This window comes from Bradysia coprophila, assembly GCF_014529535.1.
Source record: "Bradysia coprophila strain Holo2 chromosome X unlocalized genomic scaffold, BU_Bcop_v1 contig_117, whole genome shotgun sequence".
NCBI lineage: Eukaryota > Metazoa > Arthropoda > Insecta > Diptera > Sciaridae > Bradysia > Bradysia coprophila.
In genome coordinates, this window is record NW_023503292.1 from 201,305 (window position 1) to 225,513 (window position 24,209).

A 24,209-nucleotide genomic window follows, 5' to 3' on the forward strand; every position below is an offset into this window, starting at 1 on the left:
AAAACTTTGACAGACCTATTGTAGGTGATTTTTTTTGCATGAGTCATGCGTTTACTCAAATTCGTATGACCTCCCCAAAATTTACAGCTTTAATTTTTTTATTGAGACACAATCGCAAAATAAGCGACCTAATTTTAGTTAGAAATTGATCACAGCTTTGGGTTTGACGGATTTATCAGAAAAATCAATCATCATCGTCATTTTCTAAGTTTTACACTCTACACTCGCGGAATTTCGAAAGCGGAATTTCGAAAACCTGCACATTTTCTGTTTTGTGTGTTACTGGTTTTTTTGTGAATTTTGCATGTATTTTTATATGGAGAAATTAAAAACTCAAAAGCAAAACACAGAAACAGAAAATGTGTCGGCTTTGAAAATTCCGTGTGTGTAACCGTCGAACGTCAAGTGTGAAAAAAATCACACAGACGAAGAAAACATGCCTTCCGTCAGAATAATAAAGAAGCGCATCTATGATTTCATGAGACTCTAAGAGTAATTGTACCTAGAGAGAAAAATTCGCACACAATTAAAAATATGTGTTCCCAACATGAAATACGAAATGTTTATTGGTATGTGTTTGCCCTCTTACTTAAGATGGCACATTGAACCATATATGAATGAGAGATATATACGACATGTAAAAGAAAAACATAGGCTAAAATTTTATGTGTAGGTAGTACCGAATTTGAGCTAGTTAGCTGTCAAAATTGTATGAGACGATGGTGTAGCGATGCGCTGAAGCGCTGTAGGAGCTACAAAGTCTCATACATTTTGACAGCTAACTAGCTCAAATTCGGTACTACCAACACAGGTTCTTTTTGTTCCACGAATATTCAACTTTGTCAAACTGATGTTGGGACCACATTTCGTCGTACAAATTTCCTCTCTAGGTATAATTACTCTTAGATTAGACTCGCATGTTGTATGACATTTTTGTATGTTTTTATGCTTGAAGCTATAGTGCTATGTGCTAATTTTACACACATAATTCTTGTGGCATTCTTTGAAATGACAAACAAGCACTTATGGTAGTTCCAACCGAAGCAGTTTTGAGTAGCGAAACTGAGCATCAAAGAATGAGCCAAAGAAAGTCCCAAATATTTAGGAAAATTTTTAAAAGAATCGCAGCATAAAATAGTAGTGAATGAAATTCAATTAAAAAATCGAATTCTATCAATTTCAGTCTAAATACAGACGAGATTAGTAAATGCCACAAGCGTAATTCAAAACTCGCGCTCCCACAATTTGTTCATAATTATTCGGACGACATGAAACGTTTTATGGATGTGAAGAGGTTGACTTTAAGCAAAAGATGGCACCACATTTTATGGCGAATGAGCAAATTCTACTACATTTCGTGTACGTTCTACTACGTGACATTGTATGAAATTGTGTTCGTGTGTGACTTGAGAGTGAAATTCCAATTTCTTCATTAAATAAGTATTCTTTTTATTATTATTCAATAAATTGCTGTGAAAATGTCTGCCATGGGACCCGAATAGTAAGTGTTTTATCGTAAGGAGCATTTTGTGGACAAATTGTTTCACAAAAAGACGACATCACCCCACCTTATTTCGTGTATATTGCGTGTATTAAAAAATTTTATACTTTAATTTCATTTATCATGGAGCGCAGTCGATTTTTTTTCCTTCAATCATTCATTTTGTCGATGATTCAACAAATCGAACTTCTTTGTGATTTGAAGCGATCAATTCATCTAAATCCATTTATATCCATTGTCCATGCAATGTTTTAGTAACACGGAAATTATTGTTATTTTTCATCAGATTGATGACTCATAAGTAGTAACCATCGTCGAGTTTTTGTAATGTAAAAATTTTCTTTCTTTTTTTTATCAAACGATATGGAACACACAAACAAATGTCATTGTGATCTGCCATCCAGTGTAATAGTCGATTGGGACATTTCACAGAAATTATCCGAAAATATTCTCTCGAACTCTTTGTTATTATTTACCTAAAATATAAATCGATAATCTGGACTTTTTTCTTTGTTCATTATATGCGAAAGAGGGGCGTAAAATCATCACAAATCTTTTTTTTTTGTTGATTTTTTTCTGTGTTATTCGTGTTGTTTTCGAAATTGTACTTGATGGTTATTTCCTGTTTGGGAATCTTATCTGAATGGATACTTTGAATGGAATTACTGTAATTTCACTAGAAAAAATGGAGTTCCAACCTGTATACATCAACACTGTCCTTCATACAATCTCATAAAATTGTTCAATGAACAACAAAAAACGACAGAAATTATTTAAATCTTTGTGTTTTATACGAATTCATTTTTCAACCTTTCACCTTTCTCGCCGTTTCCAACACGAGATGCAGTGCAATCATTTAACGATAAAGGTTATTAATCTTCTTCTTTTTTTGGTCCCGTTCAGAGACAATGCAATCGAGCTCTCAATAAATTCATACAATTTTTTTTATTCACTCGCATTTAATTGCTACGTCAAATACTAGCGTTGATGTTTGATAATTATATTGCGTCGTCATACATACCAATATTATTATTCCCTTGACTGAAAGTCAGGGTCTTACACCAGAAAATACCGAAATATGTGGGTGACAAAAAAGTTTACTGTGATTGAAAATGTATGAAATGGTATGAAAAACGTTAAATGTGGGTAACAATTCTTCGTTGAAGGCACGATAACTTGAGTAATTTTGAACCAATTTAGATGAATCTTTTTTTTAAATGTGTGGAACTAAAATCCCGAGGCTAAGTTCGAAGATGGGCTATGTGGGACGAAGGATCCGGAAGCTATCTCAGAAAAACAGCATTTTACACTGTTGATTATAGCCTCAATCGAAAAAGATTACTTTGATGAAATTTGATTTTGTTGCGTAGTATGAGCAAATCAACTTAAGTTTGTTTTCAATAATGTGCATGAAACATGTAGGAAGAAAAATTTCGTCAGTAAATGCGCAGCCTCTAACCGGTAAACAACTCTTGTTAGTGAACTGCTAACAAATCTGATAGTTGGACTAACAACTTGATAATTGACTAACAAATTCGATAGTTGACTAACATAGAAAGATGTTTTTTCTCAATGTCTTACGGCAGAAAAATGCCTGCTATCAAATGAGCACACTATGATTGAAAAGTGTAGGAAATTTTATGAAAAACGTTAAACCATCATTCTTTGTAGGCAATATATAATAAGTCATTCTCAATTAATTTCTGAATATTTTCTTTAAATTCATTATTCCAACAATCAAACAAAATATTTTACAACTCCGATACGAGTGTGTAGTTTGCGGCCAGAGCGAAGCGAGGGCCGTAATTCTCACGAGTCGTGTTTTTTTACGGGATATTATATTCTTCACTAAATCAGTAAAAAGTAAAAAAAAATTGTCTTTCCTTCACACTTTGTCGATTTTGGAAATATAAAGCAAAGGCGGGGGATTCCTAGGGAATTCAATGAATTCAATTAATCCTTTAACGAAATGTATAGTGAAGGCGTCTTGTTCGTTCCTAGAATTCATCCTTCTATGAAATGTAATGAGAAGGCGTTCTGTCCGTTCGTATGGAATTCATCCTTTTACAAAATGTATGGTGAAGGCGTTTTGTCCGTTCCTAGGGAATTCATCCTTTTACAAAATGTAAGGAGATGGCGTTTTGTTCTTTCCTAGGGAATTCATCCTTCTACGAAATGTAACTTAAAGACGTTTTGTCTATTCTTTACTTTTTTCATCGTTCCACATTCGCAAAACTTCGCATCTACTCTCAAATTTGACAAAATGGCAATCAAACAGAATAATAAATACCTCATACGAGTGGGAAGTTTGCGGCCAGAGCGGAGCGAGGGCCGTAATTCACACGAGTTGCATTTTATTTACGATTTATGGTTGATTGAAAATCTTGCTTCAAATTTATAAGAAAAATGAGAACTCAAAGATCATTAGGTCTTACTTGAAGAACTTCTTCTGTCAAATTTTGTTGTCATGTATAGAGTAATCGATGTATTAATGTTCTAAATTTGACAATTTCTTAGGAATACAGCATATGTAAAAATAAATTGGGATCAAATGTAGGCATTTGTATCAGTGATGCTTCGGAAGTTCTGCAATGAAATTAATCAAAAATATATTGAAAAAACTGTCAGTCAAGGGACCTGACCCTCCCAAAAGGTGGGGCCTAGTATTTATATACGACGTCTAAAACGTTGAATTTGACATAAATATGTAAGTTTTTCTTTCAACTGAATTATTTTTGCTGTCTTGGCAGTGTGTTGATTTTATGGCTAGTCGAATATAGACAACAACAAAAATTTAAATTACAAAGCATGGGGGATACGGGGATATTGACATTTGTTTTATTATTATCAACCCCATTCGGCATTTGTTCTGTATACATTGTACAACTCTAGTGTTGATTCTAGAACATGTTCTGACCAAAACAGTGTGCGTACATAACTATTAACTACACGGTTTGTCAACAATAACATAATGTCAGTTTGCTGAATCAGTTTCATTTGCAAATTTAGATTAATTGCATTTCACTTGAATTTTCTCAAAGATTGTTAAAGGAGAATGTCAAAAAGAGTGTGCCCCCATCGAGCTCAGTTAAATTAACTGGTTTTTCGCTCTTTGAACACTCTGTACAGTAAGAACGTAAGAGAAAAAAAATGACAAGTTACTTAACTGGTGTCGATGAATGATACGTCAAAATTTGTATGTAAAAGTCCAGTTAACAGTTAACTTAGAACAAACCAGTTAATTTAACTGAGCTCAACGGTTGCACACTCTTTTTGGCATTCTCTTTTAATACTTTATAGGGTTAATAACAACGACTCAAAAAAATGACAAATGAAACAAACACAACAAACGAATACTCTGCAAGGCATATGAGTAGTAACCAAGACCGAAAACATAGGGGCAATTATGCGTTGCTGAGACCGACAATTTATATGTTGTGTTTTCCATTGTATACCGATATTTAGACAGGCTAAACAATGGAAAACGCAGCATAATTGTCGATCTTATGACCACAAAATTGTTCTTGTGTTTACGGCTTAAAATCGACTGAAATAAGAAATTTCTGTAATTGAAGAGTGACTCGATTACACGCAAAATTCCTTCCTTTCACCTTCCTTCTACCTATACCATTTTCTGCCACGTGGCCACAACCCAGTAAGAAAAAATGTTACTACCATTCGAAAAACCTTATAGTCAATCGAAAATTTCTAATCTCTTTTTTCTCTTTCACAGCGATTATCTGTTTAAATTGTTACTGATTGGTGATTCAGGCGTCGGCAAGTCCTGTTTACTGCTGAGATTTGCTGTAAGTACACTTTGTGGCTTGAAGGCTTGAACAAAATGTTAACGTTTACTAATTATTTTAGGATGACACATACACAGAGAGCTACATCAGTACCATTGGCGTGGATTTCGTAAGAATTTTGAATCAGCTTTCGATGAGTGCTCATTTTAATCAAAATATTTGTTTTCGTACACATTTTTCTTATTTAGAAAATTAGAACCATTGAATTGGACGACAAGACAATTAAATTGCAAATTGTAAGTTTCTTCACCATTTTTTTCTGTTTTTTAATGCAAGGGCAAACAAAGCGAGACACTTTTGTTTTAAATTGAAGGCGGTTTTTGTTGGCATTTTTGGTGATAGTACATTCAAATTACTGTTGTGGATAATGCAACCGGTAAAAATTACGTAAAATCAGTTAAGGGGTGGTCGATTATGTCCCGATGAAATAAATTCTTTTCCGAACTTACCGGTTGCACATCCAAATTCTTGTTTTGTTAAACATTTAAAAAATTTCTATTCCGTGCCAACAAAAAACGCAACACAGTGGGATACTGCTGGTCAGGAACGTTTCCGTACCATTACATCATCGTATTATCGTGGCGCCCATGGTATTATTGTAGTATACGATTGCACGGATCAGGAATCATTCAATAATGTCAAGCAATGGTTGGAAGAAATCGAACGTTATGCATGCGAAAACGTTAATAAATTGCTGGTTGGTAATAAATGCGATCTTACAACGAAAAAGGTCGTCGATCACACAACTGCTATGGTATGTCCGATTGATGATTTTTTGTAATTTAGTTTTAATGTGATTTTACACGCGTCATAATACGACAAACACACGAAATCAAAAGTGCCGAAAGTTATGCGACACCATTGGTTTGTTTGGTCCTTATTCTCTCTCCCTGCTGTTTTCTTCGTTTGTGTGTTTTGGGTCATGACGAGTGTAAAATTTTGAACATCACATGTATCTAACACACGCAATTGCTGAATAAGTATGTATGGATGCGTTGTCTCGCCTTCGGCTCGAACAAACACATCCATTTTTATGTTAACATAATTCTGTCCTTTATACGAACTCACATTGGCTCTGGAATTTCGTATGTTCGCTCCATGTGATGTAAAAATTTGAAACTTTTGGAATATGCACAAATGATGATGAGTACGGAACACGCAACCGTTGGTGCTAATAATGTTTGCGGTTCCACTGCAGCCGCTTCACAAAAAAAAAATTATTGAAAAGTAAATCCGAACGGGACACTTATTGGTGCCGTGAGTTAAAATAATTACTCCATGTGTATCTACTACCTATAGTCACTATAGTATCGAAGGTGGACAAAAATAAACAATTTTTGTCTTCCTTCGATATTGTACAAAGATAGTACTACTAACGACAGATAGTGGAGACTTTTGGAGTGGTTATTTCACCTGACTACTGTATCGTAAGGGTCCAGTTCGCATATCTTCTCAATTTTTTTTTTATGAAGCGGCTGCAGTGGAACCGCAAACATCATTGGCACCAATGGATGTTCGTATTCAGGGCGCTGTAACCTATCTAACGCAAGAATGAACGACCATTTAAAATCTACAATTTTTACGGTTGTTTATTCTGGAACGTTCGAAACAACCTCGGGACATCCGTTGAATAAAGTTACAAAACATATGTTGCCTTGTAGACCTATGAATGATGGTTTATTACTGGGAATTTTTATTAAAAAAAATTTCCGAAAAATCCTAAGAAAAATTCAACATTTTTCTGGAATTTTGTCAGATTTATTCGGAATTTTGTCTTCCGAATTTTCCGAAATAAAGTTCCCAATCAGAGTTCCCAAGCCCTGCTATGAAACCGATTCAAGTTTTGTGTCAAAATTCTCTTTCTCAATTCGCCCACTGTTTACAGGAATATGCCAACCAATTAGGCATTCCATTCCTCGAAACTTCAGCCAAAAATGCTACCAATGTTGAACAGGCATTCATGACTATGGCTGCTGAAATTAAAAATCGAGTTGGTCCACCATCGAGTGCAATAGAACCAGCAAGCAAACTTAAAATTGACCAAGGTCGTCCAATCGAGAACAACAAATCGGGATGCTGTTGAATGTGAGAAAAAAAACTAATGGAAAGAATTAATTAAATGAAAAAAGAGAAGAGAAAAAAAATATTAAAATTTAAAAACAAATTTCAATTTAATTCTTAAAACAGAAAAAAAAAACAGAAAAGGAAATCCATCCTTATTAAGAGGGAGAGGAAATTATAAAACAAAACAAAATTTCGGTTTTATTTGTTCGGTTTTTTGGAGATCTAAAAAGAATGCAACACCACAACCACAAAAACAAAATGTATAATTTTCCAATTTTATTTAAAAAAAAAAAACTTTTTTTCTTTCGTTTTTTTTAGAATTACTTTTTATTCGATTTATAGTGTATAACCATCTTAAATGAAAAAAGAAAAAGGGAAAAATAAAAAATAATTTAGTAATTTTACCACGCTACACACATTATTTAACAAAAATGAAACAAACAAAAAATAATTCAAACTGAACATTATCACAGTTTGACCCATCAGAGTCGGATGAATTAAAAAAAAAAAAAAAACTTCTTTGTCGGACACATGGAAACATTTTTTTTAGCAAAATAAATTAATTTGTTCACAATTTATTAAATGAACAGTCGGAACATTTTAAAATAAGTTTGTATGTCATTCTGATTAAAAACAAAAACAAAACAAACAAAAAAATGAAAACATTAAAATGATTTAAGTGCGACATAATAGTGCGGCTTTTAGTGACCACCAAGACGCAAAGCCAAAGGTGGAACATCCAAACGGCCCCTCATGTTCACCATTATGCCGACAGATTAGTAGAGGGATCAATTTGACGTTTTCTTCTGATTTGTTTTCTTAGAAAACTTTTCTAAGTCGGTGGATGAAAACCACTTTTCTGGGTAAGAAAACGCACATCATCAAATGGTCAACTAACTAATCGTGTTTTCTAAGGTGTCTCACTCATCAATGTTGTTGTTTTTAACCAGGCGTCCCACTTGTCCGAAATGTCCGAAATTTTACACATTTGTCCGAAATTGTCCGAAATGTCCGAAATTTTCTTCAAGATCTGACCGAATTTAAATATTGAAACTTATAAAAGACTCTACAAAAAAAACGCCTGCGGCGCGCTTCATACATTTTTCAATTATAATTTCCGTTTACCAATTCTTTGTCTTAAAATTTATATCAACATAGATGAGGGAGTAAATTAATTTTACGTACATATGTACAACCCTTTGAATTATTTGAATTAAGATTCGTCCATCAGTCAACAACACTCATTCGCTAATTAAATAAGTGTTTTACTAAAAACGATTTTAATTTGATTAAATCGTTACTGAATTTGTTAAGGGCAGATTCCGCCAATAACGGTCTGTTGAGTTACAATTTTTAAGACTGAAAACTCTAGTTTCAAGAAAAAATCGTAGTTTCAGGCATTAGACTGATCCTTCCTCTATTGCCTCAAAGTGTTAAAAATTTGATCTGAGGTAACTGGTCATACAAAACTATTGCAATTGGCGGAGGTCTGCATTTTCAAACCCATATTCTACGGCGATCTCCGCTATCAAATTTTTTTTTCCGCCAACAACGGATTTGTTCCATAGTTTTTCACACTCTATCGTCTCCAGCAAGTTTTTTTTCGTTCACCATAGAAACTCAGGCGTCCGCTGATAGACGATTTTACAGATTTTAAAATTTACCATCAGCGAACCGGCGATCTGCCCTTAACTTAAACTACTTTCATTTCACTCGTCACAATTCGATGAGATAGACACGCTCTCCTGGTTTCTTCAGGATAACTTTAACTTCTGAAGGCAGTCAAATTCAAAAAACTCTGCATCCCATATTGACAAATTTTTAAAGATTTTTTATTCAGTAGGGGAACTATCGATATTGTCGAATTTTTTAAGTTACTTGGAACTAAATAGAAAATTTGCCTGCCTGTGGCGTATCGAGCTTCGAAAAGTAAAAATACGACTGATGTTTTGAAGGTCGACGTATTAGGCATCTAGCATAAATTTGAAGTACGAACAATAGTACATTACTAAACCAGTGTATAGTATGGCGTTTTACTTTACGAGCGAGGGAACGGGTTTTCACTAGTGAGAGAAAGGCTAAAAACATTTTTCAAGTCCTATATACCAGTTAATGATCAATTCATGTCACGTCAAAATATACTCCAAACAAATTTTTGAGTTTAGAATTTGTCACCAAATTCTGCTGATATAAAACGTTGAAATTTGGTGAGGGAATGGTTTTAAATGTCTCACAGACTATTCCTATAGCGATTCTTTAGTTAAAACTGGAAAACATTTGTCCGAAATTTTTTCTGGGAATGTCCGAAATTTTATACAAATTGTCCGAAATGTCCGAATTTCGGACAGGGCAAAATAACGTACTACTTGTTTTCCAAACGCATGCTAAAATGCTCGAGCCGAAGGCGAGTGCTGGAATCGAACTTCATTTCTGCGCACTTTTCAATCAAAACAATAAAACTTTGGTTTCATATTTATGGTTCAAACTTGACAGCCGAATGGAAAATTTTCTTTCGCTGGCAGACTTTGTTGTAATAAACGTTGTGTTTACATCATTTGCATTTTCTCTGTTGAATAGTGACCAGAGCACACCCAAAAGAGAAGATGACAGCAATGATAAATGATGATGATGGTTCACACTCTATCTTTTTCAATTTTCTTTTTTGCTGTAAAAGAACAAATTTTATCGGAATATCTAAACATTTAGTTTGATTCACATTCCAACACTCTCGAAATACGATTTCTAACTCTTTTTTTTCCCTCGATGAACAAATAACTATCATGAAACAGAAAAATAAAACTGCACTCTGCGGATCATGCTCCAAGAGTTAATGGAAAAACGGTATTTTCTCAACACAATGATGAAAAGTAAAATATAAGCGCACCTCTATTAGCTGTTTTATCTTTTAGTTGCAAAAGTTCGTTTCAAAACCGTCTTCTTCTGCTGTATGAATCGTTTTAGTTTTCATTTTAGTTTTTGTCTAAGAGGCCGAGTGGGAGTAATTTTTCAAATATTCATACTATTCCCGATGGATATTGGGTATGATGTTCTTTATCTTAGGCATGTGTGTAGAACAGTCCAAAGTTTAGTTTAGTATGATATCAAAGAAAAAAAAATCATTTTGGTGAACTTCATGGCCTTTCAAAGTTAAAGTTTTGCCTCGAGTTGTGCTTCCAACGAAAAATGGCCTAACTTTGAATCGAAATCTAGGGCTCAAGATGCATCATTACCCAAGTCAAATTAACCGTTATTTAATCCATAATTTTATGCAGACTTCGAAACAAAAGATTTTCGAAAAACGTTTAGGAAATGTACTTTTTGTTGATGATTCATGCTGTCATGCCATTGTACTGTAACAGAATTAGGTTGATTTTTCTTTGTAAACACGCTCCACTCGAAGCTAATATTTAGTCCCTTCTGAAAATTTTGAAAGTTCGTGTGGGTTCTCTTCTGGAATTTTGGGATTATAGTGGTGATAGTAAGTTGGTTCCTACAATTCCATCAATCCGCGATGTCCACCATCTTCCCAGTTCTACAACATCAGGATTTTGAGTGCTTTTTTCGGGTCCTTCTAAACTTTTGGATTATTGATGTTGGTTCCTACACTAGACAGTAGTTGACTAGGTCGTTTTGGAAGTATACTAGACCTCGACTACATCTCACATCTCAAGCTTAACTGCTGAACATAATCAAGTGTCTGTCAAGAAACATAAGAAAAACATCAAATTATCGGTGTTAGACAATCTCGGCAGGACATCTTCTGGACCATCAGCACCTTATGCAGTTTGGTAGAGTTTTCAATGCTCTACATTCTACCAGAATACTCTTCCAAGATATCACCATCGGAAACACACTTCTTCCGCGAGACCTCCGAACCCCTCGACCTCGGCCTGAACACAGTTTTTGATGGAACACTTTTCTTTCGAATCACTTTATTACAACAAATACATTTCGTGCTCCGTCCATTTAAAACCAATTTTCTAAAACATTTTGCCATCTGCTATGCAACGAAAAAAATGTGAATCCAGCAACAACGAATATCGGATGCTTTACTTTATGCCAGCAAAATAGCATTGCTGAAAGCGAAAGCTTTCGCCCCGCGAATTGACAGCCTTACTTTCGGTCCTCTTAGCAAGCATACAAAAGAAATAATCTGGATTCTCATTCCTACAACTGCCGCCAACTTATCCAGTGCGAACAAACCAAACGTAAAAAAACATCGTCTGTGCGTTGAACAACATCCTGTTGGTGGTTCAAAAAAAAAAACATCTTCAGCTGATCAACACAACTATATGGTACAAAGTGTACATTGTAGGAAGTAAACAATTTTGGTTTTTATTGATAAGGTCATTCCAATCTGTGGCATTTGCATTTTGTCTCCCTCTCTTTCATCCTGAGTCTGAGGTACATTTAAATGGTAAGGAACGCATCTTTCATTCGTCAAATAATTTCGACGAATTTTCAATTTTAAAAAGTCGACCAAAACTGTCTAGCAACCTACGTTGATTAATTAGGCAAAAATTCAACGTAGCCTTTGAATTTTGCATGTAAAATCAGAAATTAATCGACAGTGTATGATTCTATAAACAAAGGAATAAGGTGGTATTTTGACAGCGTCAAAACGAAGTTTATTTGCTAGATAGTGCATTTTTCTACTTCTAAGACCGAGTACTAATACGTGGCTACATTTGACGAATTCAGCGATGAGTACATGTTGAAATTATGAATAGCAGAAGCTCCTCTCATCGACCGATCGCGAACTGCGGCGTTGGATTGAAAATGAAAATTGTGTTTGGTCAGGTGTCTGACGTATTTATGCAGGTTGATGATCCACTCCGCTTTAACAAGTTCGGTCACCGGTAACAATCCCGAACTGTACAGGTAGGTCGTTGACGTGTACCGGTCCAGACGAAATATAGCTTTGATGCAACGGTTCTGTAAAGTTTGCAGTTCCTTCAGCTTATACATAGCACAGTGTTGAAAACGAACTGCGACTCGTGTCTAGTTTCTGTAGCAATTTCTTTCACAAAGGAAATCCGGATCGTTTTTACTACAAATTCGTTTATTTATCACTTATGAAAGGTAATTTAGAGCTTTAAAACGTCTAGTCTGAAACTAGTTCGTCCACAACGAGTGAAACTGATGATAGAAAACCTATTTAAGACGACACGTCCGTCTTCTATCTATCACTTTTATACACTGAAAATATAAGGTTCTAGAAGAACTTGACTAAGCATTTGACTTTACAGGTTGACTAAGATTAATTCAACAAATTACATCGAGCATTTTTCACATATGGTGTCACACACCCCCCCTGAACAAAAATAAAGTTTTACCGAAAATGCACCCAAAAATTGATCGCTGTTCTGAATAGAGGGACCCTAGGGGAGTTCAAAACGATGGTCCGTTAAGCTGGACCAGATGCTTCCCCACACCCATACAACTAAGGAAAAAATTGTATGGGTTGGGGAAGCATCTGGTCCAGCTTAACGGACCATCGTTTTGAACTCCCCTAGGGTCCCTCTATTCAGAACAGCGATCAATTTTTGGGTGCATTTTCGGTAAAACTTTATTTTTGTTCAGGGCGGGTGTGGTCAAAGATGGGATTTGTTAAATCGAATTATTCTTCGGAAGACTTCAGACCAACCAAAAAAAAATTCTCAGAACGGTGATGTCGATGTTTGACCCTTTGGGGTTTTTGGCACACTTCGTGGTACACGCGAAGATTATACTTCAAGAAATTTGGCGTGCTCGACTTGGATGGGACGATGAAATAACGACATCAATGAAGGAAAAGTGGATCGAATGGCTACAGCAGTTACCGATGGTGGAAGAAGTTCACATTCCACGACTATATTCGAATCGAATGTCACCGCATCCAGCGAAATCAATTCAACTTCATATGTTCGTAGACGCTGGCATCGAAGCTTATGCAGCTGTAGCGTACTTTCGTGTGGAAGACGATTACGGTATCGACACTTGTATTGTTGGAGCAAAATCCAGATTGGAATTGCAAGGTGCTGTGTTGGGCACGCATTTAGCAGTAAACATCATACAAAGTCATTACGGTCTAACTATCAACAAAACGGTCATTTGGTGTGACTCTCAAACGGTCTTATCCTGGTTACACACGGACACGCGAAAATACAGTCAATTTGTCGTATTCCGAGTGGCGGAAATTTTGGAACTGTCTGGCGATATGGAATGGCGTTGGATACCATCATTGGAAAATGTCGCAGATGAAGCGACGAAATCGAAGGACAAGGCAGATTTACAATCATCGGCACGTTGGTTCAATGGACCAGAATTCCTTCGCAATCCGGATTCTGCCTGGCAATTTGAGTTGGAAGAACCCAAATTCGAAACGAAAGAAGAACTGAGGCCAGTGTATACGATGTCACATTTAGTTGTTCCAGTCAATCAGTTCATTGACTTCAAGAGATTTTCCAATTGGTCACGTTTGGTTCGGGCAGTTGCATACGTTTTGCGATTCGTACACAATACGAAGTCAATGGCTGAACAACGTTATTTTGGTCCATTATCCTCCGAAGAGCTCACTCTTGCCGAATCACTTATATATCGACAAGTTCAGTACGACAGTTTCCAAGATGAATTGGTGATCATACGACACAACGCAACAGCACCAATCGACAAACAGAAAGAATTCGAGAAAAGCAGTGTAATTCGTACATGTTCGGCATATTTGGATGAAAATAGTGTCATGCGGGTTATGGGACGTATCGATGCTTGTCAATCAGTGTCGGTTTCAATGAAACGGCCAATAATTCTGGACAAAAGTCATCACGTTACGCGTCTCATTGTACATTTCTACCAAAAGCAGTACAAACATATGAACCATCAGACAGTGCTGAACGAAATGAAACAGAAGTATTGGATTCCAAGCCTACGATCGCTCGTCAAAAACGTACGCACTGACTGCCAGAAATGTAAAAACTCAGCTGCACTTCCACAAATTCCGGAAATGGCACCATTACCACCGGAACGGTTGGCCATTTATACACCAGCCTTTACGTATGTGGGAGTTGACTATTTCGGTCCAATAGAGGTGGTTGTTGGCAGAAGTACACAAAAGAGATGGGGAGTACTCTTCACCTGTTTGACATCAAGAGCAATCCATTTGGAAGTTGCGCATTCGTTGGATACGAGTTCTTGCATTATGGCAGTTCAAAATTTCATCGCACATAGAGGCCAGCCCAGAAAAATATTCTCCGACAATGGAACTAACTTTCATGGTGCGGATAATGAGTTACGTGAAGAGTTCAAAAAACTGGACCAAAATCGAATTCAAGAAGAATTCACTACAACCGAAATGTCTTGGACATTCATTCCACCGAAAGCGAGTCATATGGGCGGTGCATGGGAACGAATGATTGGAATTGTGAAGAGGTGCATGGATGATGTCATCTCCATACGACTTCCGACAGATGAAGTACTCAACAATCTGATGAAGTTGACGATGAACATTGTCAATTCGAGACCACTTACGTACGTTTCGCTGGATTCACCTACCGACGAAGTTCTCACGCCGAATCACCTGCTTTTCGGTTCGTCAAACGGTATGAAACCACCTGGAGATTTTACGAATGCAGACGCACTTAAAAACTCATGGAAAACCGCTCAAGTTATGGCGGATAAATTCTGGCGAGCATTTGTGCTGCAATACCTGCCGACACTGGTCAAACGTCCAAAATGGTTCCAAAAAGTCAGACCGTTACAAATTGACGACATTGTTCTGATCGTGGACGAAAATTTCAAGCGGAACACTTGGCCGAAAGGAATAATCGTCGAAGTATTCAGAGACAAAGCCGGAACAGTTCGAAGTGGAAAAGTGAGGACTGATCTCGGAACATTCCTCACAAGACCTGTGAGCAAATTGGTAGTATTGGACGTACGACGTATGGAAGGGACGAATGCTGCTACACAAGATGACGGGAGTGTTAAGCAGATAGGATCTGTTAAGCAGATAGGATGTTGCGCAGCAACCTGCGAAGCCGAAATAGTCGATCGGAATCTAGTATGTCGTTTGTTAGTTTTTTGACATTTTCATTTCCGATAAAGATTTAGCTGAAAGAGGACTGAATTCCGGTCGTAAATCTTAAATCTTAAATCATCGTGTAAATCATTGATCAGTTTGATTGTTTAATCCGTTTATTGCAATTATAATTCGTATCCGAAGGTGTAGAGTCTGTTGATTCGAGGTAAATTTGTAAAAAATGAATGGATTTAGTCTCATTATTGAATTGTGTGAATTGTGAATTTAGGAAGTTATCCGGACGATACGAATGGTTAATTAGGCTTTAAAAGGATTCGATGTAGAGCAGGGAAACTAAATGTAAGGAATTTGAGTTGTTTTTCTTGTGAATTGTTTTATGCTCAAAATTTTTATTGTTTTATTAGGAAAATTGAAGCTTTCCCGAATAAAGAAATTTTCTAAGAATTGCTATCAATTTGGTTTTCCCCTGCATCGACGTCAGTTTACAACACACAGTCTCCGTAAATGGGCAGCATGTACAGCAGATGACTCTGGACATACGCAAAATAGATACTTTTCTTCTTTTGCACAGGAATGAATTTACTCTTTCGCCACATTAAGGAGATGAAAGATGAAATTTGCCTCTTGATGTGATTCACGTGCTCGTGGAAATTCAACTCTTCATCAATTACTAGTCCCAAATACTTGAATTTGTTGACTCGTTTAATCGAACTGCCATCGATGACAATGTCCATGTTTTCAATGTGCCTGGCACGACCAAACAACATAAAACAAGTCTTCCCAACGTTGAGGGAAAGTACATTCACATTCAGCCAGTCGTGCAACAGGTCGATGTCATGCTGTATTGCAAATCGAAGTTGTTCCTCTGTGTCAACCGCATACAGTATGGCAGCATCGGCAGCATACAAAACCAATTGACCAATGAAATCGATGTAAATTATGAAGCTCAGGGGACCCAATTTCGATCGTTGTGGTACTCCGATTTTGACATGTTTGAAATCGCTGTTTACTCTGTTTACTTTATATTTAAAAAATTGACGTTCTACTCTCTCAGCGCCCTGGGTTAATCCCATTTAGCTCATATGATGTTCCACCTCTGATTTTACGCTGCAAAATCTGAATCAATTTACGTCAAAGTCCGCTGAAAATTCAAAACCTGAAGTGGCAAGTTGCCACTGGCAACCGTGGCAACCACAAATCAAATGTAGCGTCTTATTTGAGTGATTGACGACATTCTAATCTACTGATCCAACCAAAATTCAAATTTGCTCATGAAATTTAGTACCAATTCACCAGCATTGTCTTACTCAGCATATTTCATTTGAATTTTTAAAACTATGAACAAATCATGATAAAATTGATAGATATTCATCCGGATACGGATCAACATTTATGCACAATATACTACGTCAATGACACTACAATGAGACAGAATATTTCCAAGTCAAAAATAAAAGTTGTAAACTTCACAGTGTTGTAAAAATGAAATTAATTTAGGGAAACATCAACGCCATCTACATTATAGTAGCGTTGGTTCAAGAGTTCAAATGTGCTTTCGATCCACAATCTAACAGTGTTATCATACGACGTGAGTGTTGTTGGATGTGACATGAATCGGTTGTTATGCACAATGTTAGTGGCATTAGGATGCAACATGTTGATTGTGGAAAGCAACTCGAAAAGTTCAAAGAAACAATTTTCAATGGTTGATTAAGAGAGTATAGTACAAAGTATATCGCTGTTGCATTTAAAGTATGTTTAGGTTGTTAAGACCGATCTCTTGAGTTTTACCTTAGGGCAGATTTTGCCAATAACGGTCTGTTGCGTTACAATTTTTAAGACTGAAAACTCTAGTTTCAAGAAAAAATCGTAGTTTCATGCATTAGACTGATCCTTCCTATATTGTCTCAAAGTGTTAAAAATTTAATCTGAGGTAACTGGTCATACAAAATTATTGCAATTGGCGGAGGTCTGCATTTTCAAACCCATGTTCTACGGCAATCTCCGCTATCAAAATTTTTGCTCCGCCAATAACGGATTTGTTCCATAGTTTTTCACGCTCTATCGTCTCCAGCAAGTTTTATTCGTTTACCATTGAAACTCAGGCGTCCGCTGATAGACGATTTTACAGATTCTGAAAATTTACCATCAGCGAACCGCCGAGTTATGTGGGGGGACAACAAAAACTTTTAGGGATGGAAAGAGCTGGAAAAACTGTAGAACAAATCCGTTATTCGCGGAGAAAAAATTTTGATAGCGGAGAATTGCCGAGGCTCTAAAGTTCCAATTCAAAAAAATATGCCCTTAACATCAAACCACTCAAATTTTAATTTACTAATTTTTTTTTTCAAATCCAGACTCCTCCGTACAATGTACTCCAATCCCTTTAATTTTATTTAAAAAAAAATATATTTCATTTATAAAACAACAGGAAACGTAGAGCAATGCTAATTATTTCATCCGATGGTACACGCAAAACAATATGTTTCGGCTGATGTGTTACGGTAAGTAAGTCTCTGTCTCTGTGTATATATCACAGATAGTATAATTGAAAGTCCCTTGACAAATATACTTCTTTAGCCAACCAACCGTAACTCCAACAAACCTCAGAAAATAGCACTTAAGTGGTACAGGAGTATTATGTATATAACCGAATGAATGAATTGGTTTGAAGGTAGATATGCACAGTGAGTTTTTGTTGAATTTACTTTTTGAGGCTTTTAAGATGTTATCTGCGTCATATACGGAAAATGAATGATTCAATTAAAAACCGGGAGAATTTATTACAAAAATTTCATAACTTATTCATAATGCTCTCTCAATATAAACGTTTGATTCAGAGGCTGGGGTTTATGAACACTTGTTGTGGTGGGAAAGTAATAAAAAAAGAAATGACGATGATGACTTAATAACTTGATTGTTGAAATTCTAATCAAATTGTACCCATTATCTTTCGTCAGTCTGTCATTATCGTTATTATTTGCGTGGTGTGTGGATGAACATTTGAAACGTTGCGAGCAGTACAGTGGTATATGACGTACATAAATGGGCATTTCGTATTTGCTTCTACATGATCTTCGGTCTTCGTTTCTTTCGGGTTTCCTGTGGATTCCAGGCCTGTGCAGTATTCACAATGTTTCCAGTGGGTCTCCTAAATGTGACCGATCTAATTCTATTTTGACGTTTCATCATCAGCTTCGCTGTGCACATTGTAATAGTACATTACTGCTATAAGGCTGTATATACGGGACGTATACGTATACGAGAGCTTTCGCGAGTATTAGTACGAGTCTCTTATATACAGCCTTATATCAGTGAGGTATTTTATCGCAGTAGGCAAACAACTCTTCTTCTAGTGATATAATTTTGCTTGCAAAACCTTTAGATCTCTAGGGTAAATTTGTTTACTCTTATGTACGTCGTGTATATAGCGCATAATACAGTGTGTGTGTATTATTAATACACACACACACACACCGCATGCGATAATATATATAGGCCTATTCTAACACCATTCTAGTGAAATCAGGACACTGTTTAAGTCATCGTTTATCATTCCATGAGGATGCAATCGTTTTCAATCCTAGTGAATTTATCCTTTTACAATTTGTTAAGTATAAAACCATTAAGTTCAATTCGTGTGAATAGCACGTAAGAGACTAGTCGCACATTAGACCGCGATTCACTCGAGTTAGAATTTCCTATTTTTTTCCAGTGGTGTACACAACATCTTTCATATGTATGCGATTAACCGTTTTGCTCCCAAAACATCAATTTCTTACTACATTTTTCAAAACAGAAACAAAGGGGACAGTTCGAGAGAGAAACAAATAGATTACGTCCTAGTTTGGAACACAAGGCAAAATAAAACATTTCAAACAATTACGAAAGTTATTTTATTCACCTGAGCCCTGTGAAATGAGCTTTAACGCTCATGTCAATGAAGTATTGACTCATTTCCCGGGGCTAAGAGAGTAAAACTCTACTTTCTTCCTTGTCAAAACAAGTAGAGGGAAAAAGTAATTTTCTCTCGCGAACTGTCATCAGACAAAGCCTCAGCAAAACTACATTTTCTCATGGCCTTTTGAGTGAGGAACATAAGGTTAATCTCACTTCGGACATGTGAATGTTAGTTGAATTCCGTTTCAACTGTTAAAGCTAAACGATTAGCATGACCCAAAGTATGGCAATCGTACTTAACGCTGATGGTCAATCAATTTACCGGTACTCTCTCTAGAAAACAAACTACTTTTATTAAGGTGGTGAAAGTGTCTTAGGAATTTACACGTAGATTACAGAGTAGTCAGTCAAAATATAAAATAGTGTTTGTAGAATATAAAGAAATAAGGTGTGAATTTGACACAGAGAGCTGACAGTTTGTTTGCTAGAGAGAGTATTGATTTCTAAAAAAATGGAAAAATTGCCGTTATGACGAAGAATCGTGGACTTTTTTTTAAGTGGTTTAGAGGTTTGTTCTGTCGTCTACAATAAAATATTAAACAGCAGACCTTAATCGAATTAGGTAATTGACAGTCAGTTTCCGTGTTTTCTTTCATCAAATAAAATTAGGACTAGGACTAGGACAGCTTCATAAGGTAGAGATTTAACCAAATACAACTAAAGAAACGGTAAAGTTCAAATTTCCATCAGGCATGAGCGCCGACGGAGAAACCTCGGCGGCGGCTAGCCGAAAAAAATTTCTCGGCGGCGGCGAAAAAGTCGGCTTGAGCCGGCTTAAAACGGCTCGGCTGGAGGTTCCTTTTAACTTTTTTTTCAAAATAAAAACGTTTAGATAAATTCATGGAAAATGAACTAGTAAGCATGAAAATGAAATTGTACGGAAAGCGAAAATGTAGGTAGATTAGGTGCAAGTAGAACTGGTCTTGTTACAAGCAAGTCTCTAAGTCTAAGGTTCACTAACACGTCAAGTTTTATTGCCTCAAAACTTGAACTAAATGGAAAATCATGCTCCGGTACACTCATTTAACTCATTAAGAAAATGGTTTTCGAGAAGAAATCGAAAGCTCACGAAAATAAAGTAAAAATTGAAAAGAAAAAAAATCGAGAAAATTCGCAAAGATCGATAAAGTTTTCTCAAATTTGTGAATTAACTGATTGTGCGCCTTCGGCTCGTTCCGCAAAGGTCATACTTGCCAAAACAACAAACTTAGAAGCGAGGACGTAATATACCATTCTGGAAAATTCATGAAAATTCAAGAAAATTTTCAAAATTTTCTTAATTTTGAAAAAAAAATTCAAAAAGTACTTGAGCTGCTTAGGATCAACAGGAATCTCGGTTTTCAAAATTATTTCACCCATTCACCTTTCGAAATCTTTATTTCATTTTCCAGCCGTTTCAAGCCGGCTTCAGCCGTGTTTTTGGCACCGGCTCGGCTGCGGCGCGGCTTGCTCAAAAATGGCCGGCGGCGGCTTGATCGGCGGCTTATTTTCAGCGGCGCTCATGCCTAATTTCCATAAAGTTCGTACACGGTCAGGACAAAATCTAAGAAACAGAATGTTCAATTTCACATCACAATAACAAAGTTCGTTTACTGTGATAATTATTCTCAAACCAGCCTCGTTGAAGAATTTCCGGAATTGAAGTAATTTTTTTTTTCATTTTTTCTAATATCGATGAAAATCCTGACATCAAACTAAACCGAATTGTTACGCGAGAGTATGAAAGTCGTTTAAATTATCAGTTGAATAACGAGACATCAGTTGAAATGTAAGTGGAGATTTCCCACAACAATTTTCCAATACCATCACCAAGATGCATCAACTAATATCACCAAACACCGCTCACACATACACCGACACCGGCTGTTGGTAGTGTGCGAAACGTCTCCAATACTAAGTTAAAGAATTTTCCGCGTGTATTGGATCATCAAAACGGAAGGGGAAATTGTACACGTTTTGTATTTGAAAATTTCTGTATGAAAGATGAAAATGAATTGGAAATTCAAAGGAGTGAATAAAAAATCAGAGCATAAAACCGAAAATGTTAAGTTGTTACATTGTGAGTGGAGTGGAGAAGTATAGTCGAAGTCGGAGCGAGTGACTTTCACATCAATGGCTTTGATTTTTTTTCTTTTATGGAATAAAGAGTTTTTCTACTAAGATGCATGGACAACACATCAAATATTTAAAAATAAAAAATCTTTTTGAATCCCATGTTCCCTTTGTGTTGCTTTGAGATATTTGAGTAAAGATTCTTTGTGCCTCAAAAATTCCTGCAATAATATATGTGACAAATCAAAGAGTATCTCCATATACCTTCTGTTGTTTAAGGTGGAGTCAAAATTTAAACGTGTGATGTCTGCTCGAACTTTACTTGTGAAAGAAAAAGATGAAAAGCAAAGAAGAAAAACAGCACTAGACTGTTGTGTTGTTTGCTTTTTAATTTAATGAACATTTCTTTAAAGATGTTTATCGGCAGAACGTCTATTAGCTTGACGTGTTATTGGAATTATATCTCGGAGATATTGAATATTCAATTCGATCTATAATAATAATGCGATGACAAATTGGTATATTATTTTCCTTTTGAGCAACAGGCCATTCGGTTAATATGTAGATTGTTTGCGAAAGTTTATTGCAAAAAGAAGAAGGACGAAGCATGAGCAGCGAATATTTTATCTATTTTGTAGAGATGCTTTAAGAAAGAGGGCACTCAAAGTTTTGCACTTTTTAGAGTCAATAGGTGCGAGTCTTTGTATAGTCCTTGAGATTCCATAGCTTCCAGATTGGTTCAAATAGGGAAGGGAATTTAAAGTTTTGTCTTTACAGGGTACAAAGTACTTGTAAAAGGGTATGATGGTATGTTACTAAACTACGTATTCCAATTAATGACTCTTTTTGTGAAAATATTTTCTTCATTTTCGTGAATTTCTTGAAATGATTTCACGCACTGGCTACCTGACGGCCTCGCCAATGACAGAATATTTGATAAGAGACTTTATCATCAAACAATATTTTTAGTTGGTAGTCACGTCTGGATTTGTCGAAAAGTGGCGAATTACCCTAAGACCAGGTCCGTAGCTACTAACGGGCAAAGGTGGGCATTGCCCACCCTGGAATGTTCAATGCCCACTCTAAAATTTTCTGTGCCCGGGCTGAATTTAGTTCATAAATTCAGATGTATTGAAGAGTAGTTGAAATATTCTATATTTTTGAAGTTTTATATTTGAAAAAATTGCCTGCGGAGCTCATAATTCAGAATATATAACGAACATTTAGAATTGTTTTGAATGTCACCTTATGTAAGCATAAATTAAATTGTGTTAAGACATCAAGACAAGCTATTTTTGATTGATGGAAAACGTTGTTCTAAAGAAAAAGTTGTTCCACGGTATACCCATAAAATGCACCGATTTTTTGCAAGTTCACAAAAAGAGGTACAGTGTTGTTGTTATGACAAAATGAATTTTATAAAAAAAAATCTACACATTTTTGAGGCATGCCGTAGAATAAGTTTTTTACTGAGAATGTCGTTGTGCGTCAGAAAGTTCGAAACGCATGTCTAATTGCCTCCGTGAATTGTGTAGAACCAAATAGGTTTACATAATTATTAACTAGTCAACTAGTCTTATCAACGATAAGCTTTAAAAAAATTTCGTTCGCTTCGCTCGCAATTTTCTAAAATTAACTACTCTAGGTCATTAGACTCTTGCGATACATGAAACAAATCCCATGAACCTTTTCAACACATTTCAAAAAGTTTCGCCCTTCGTCAATTCTGGAATTCTTGTATGTCATAAAAGAAACGTTTACAGATGTTCACAATCTACTTAGCTAAAATTGTAGCCCACATTTGCGTGTTTCGTATTTCCTTTTTAATGATATCTTTTCATCAGAATCTTTTTCTCTGCTATAGACTGACTGACCTAATAAGTCTGTAAGTTCTTCCATCGATCTGTGTGCAGTCTGGAAGGCGTTAACCATGGTGGACTATAAGTGAAGCATCACTCGCCTCATAAGTTTGTATGTTCTCTGCTCTAGGCGACCGCAATTCCGACCACGAAAATAAAAATTAGTTTTGGTTGTAGTCGTTTGACCAGCTCTGGGAAAACTGCTGGTCAAACTGCTAAAACCAAATCTAACACATTCGTGGTCGGAATTGCGGTCGTACATTTAAAAAAAAACTTCTTTGAATTGCTTGAGCATGCTGGAGCTATGCTGTATTACATTGTTTTTGTTAATTAGTGAATGAAATAAAGAGACAGAAAAAAAGGATTCTGTTGGAAAGATATCATCGAAAGTAAACTAAAATCCAGTATTTACAAAACGCCCCGCCCAAATGTATGCTTTTCAGCAAAGTACCGGTGCCTCTTAATATCATTGTTTTTGAGACAATCTCATTTCTTGAAAACTACGTAGCAGCCTCATTTTTAAATTAAGAAAAAATAAAAATACAAAAACTTTTCAGGCTAAAACACAATTTGTGTTTACATACCTAGCATACCTTGTTGTCGAGGAATAAAACACTAATTTACTATCTGCACTAAATTTTGAAAATACCGTTTGGACAATGCCCACCCAGTCGTTATTGCAGTCGTACATTTCTATATAATAAAACCGAAGAGTCGTTACACCTTGGTTCACCTGGGTTCACCTGGGTTCACCTAGCTTCACCTAGCTTCACCTAGCTTCACCTGGCTTCACCTGGCTACCCCTTCGTCCAACGCTCACAAGGCTGACCTCTAGGACGATGGTTTGTCTACCCGCCGTCCAACGGGTGCTCGGCTGACCTCTAGGACGAGCGTTTGGCTACCCACCGTCCAACGGCCACTGGGCTAACATCTAGGACGATGGTTTGTCTAGC

The 24,209-nt window shown here is 36.3% G+C and overlaps 2 protein-coding genes across 2 annotated transcripts; both read left to right on the forward strand.

Moving 5' to 3' along the window:
- The first annotated feature begins 1,344 nt into the window (after positions 1-1,344).
- LOC119067026 (ras-related protein Rab-1A) lies at positions 1,345-7,972 on the forward strand. Its single transcript, XM_037169758.1, has 6 exons — positions 1,345-1,501; positions 5,235-5,307; positions 5,369-5,416; positions 5,496-5,543; positions 5,834-6,061; positions 7,193-7,972. Exons 1-6 carry the CDS (start codon positions 1,479-1,481, stop codon positions 7,388-7,390), a joined length of 618 nt encoding a protein of 205 aa, XP_037025653.1. The 5' UTR covers positions 1,345-1,478; the 3' UTR covers positions 7,391-7,972.
- Positions 7,973-13,156: 5,184 nt separating this feature from the next.
- On the forward strand, positions 13,157-23,867 carry LOC119066997. Its single transcript, XM_037169725.1, has 3 exons — positions 13,157-15,220; positions 16,060-16,317; positions 23,814-23,867. The coding sequence occupies exons 1-3, from the start codon at positions 13,157-13,159 to the stop codon at positions 23,865-23,867; spliced, it is 2,376 nt and encodes a 791-aa protein (XP_037025620.1).
- The last annotated feature ends 342 nt before the right edge of the window (positions 23,868-24,209 follow it).

What these genes read in the sequence shown, in the direction of transcription:
- LOC119066997 (XM_037169725.1), top strand. Translation starts at nt 13,157, where the DNA reads ATGAAGGAAAAGTGGATCGAATGGCTACAGCAGTTACCGATGGTGGAA. An exon ending in GAACAGTTCGAAGTGGAAAA is followed by an intron (nt 15,221 to 16,059) that starts GTGAGGACTGAT and finishes ATCAATTACTAG; the next exon opens with TCCCAAATACTTGAATTTGT. An exon ending in AATTGACCAATGAAATCGAT is followed by an intron (nt 16,318 to 23,813) that starts GTAAATTATGAA and finishes AAAACTTTTCAG; the next exon opens with GCTAAAACACAATTTGTGTT.
- LOC119067026 (XM_037169758.1), top strand. Translation starts at nt 1,479, where the DNA reads ATGTCTGCCATGGGACCCGAATA. An exon ending in GTTTACTGCTGAGATTTGCT is followed by an intron (nt 5,308 to 5,368) that starts GTAAGTACACTT and finishes TAATTATTTTAG; the next exon opens with GATGACACATACACAGAGAG. An exon ending in TCGATCACACAACTGCTATG is followed by an intron (nt 6,062 to 7,192) that starts GTATGTCCGATT and finishes CACTGTTTACAG; the next exon opens with GAATATGCCAACCAATTAGG.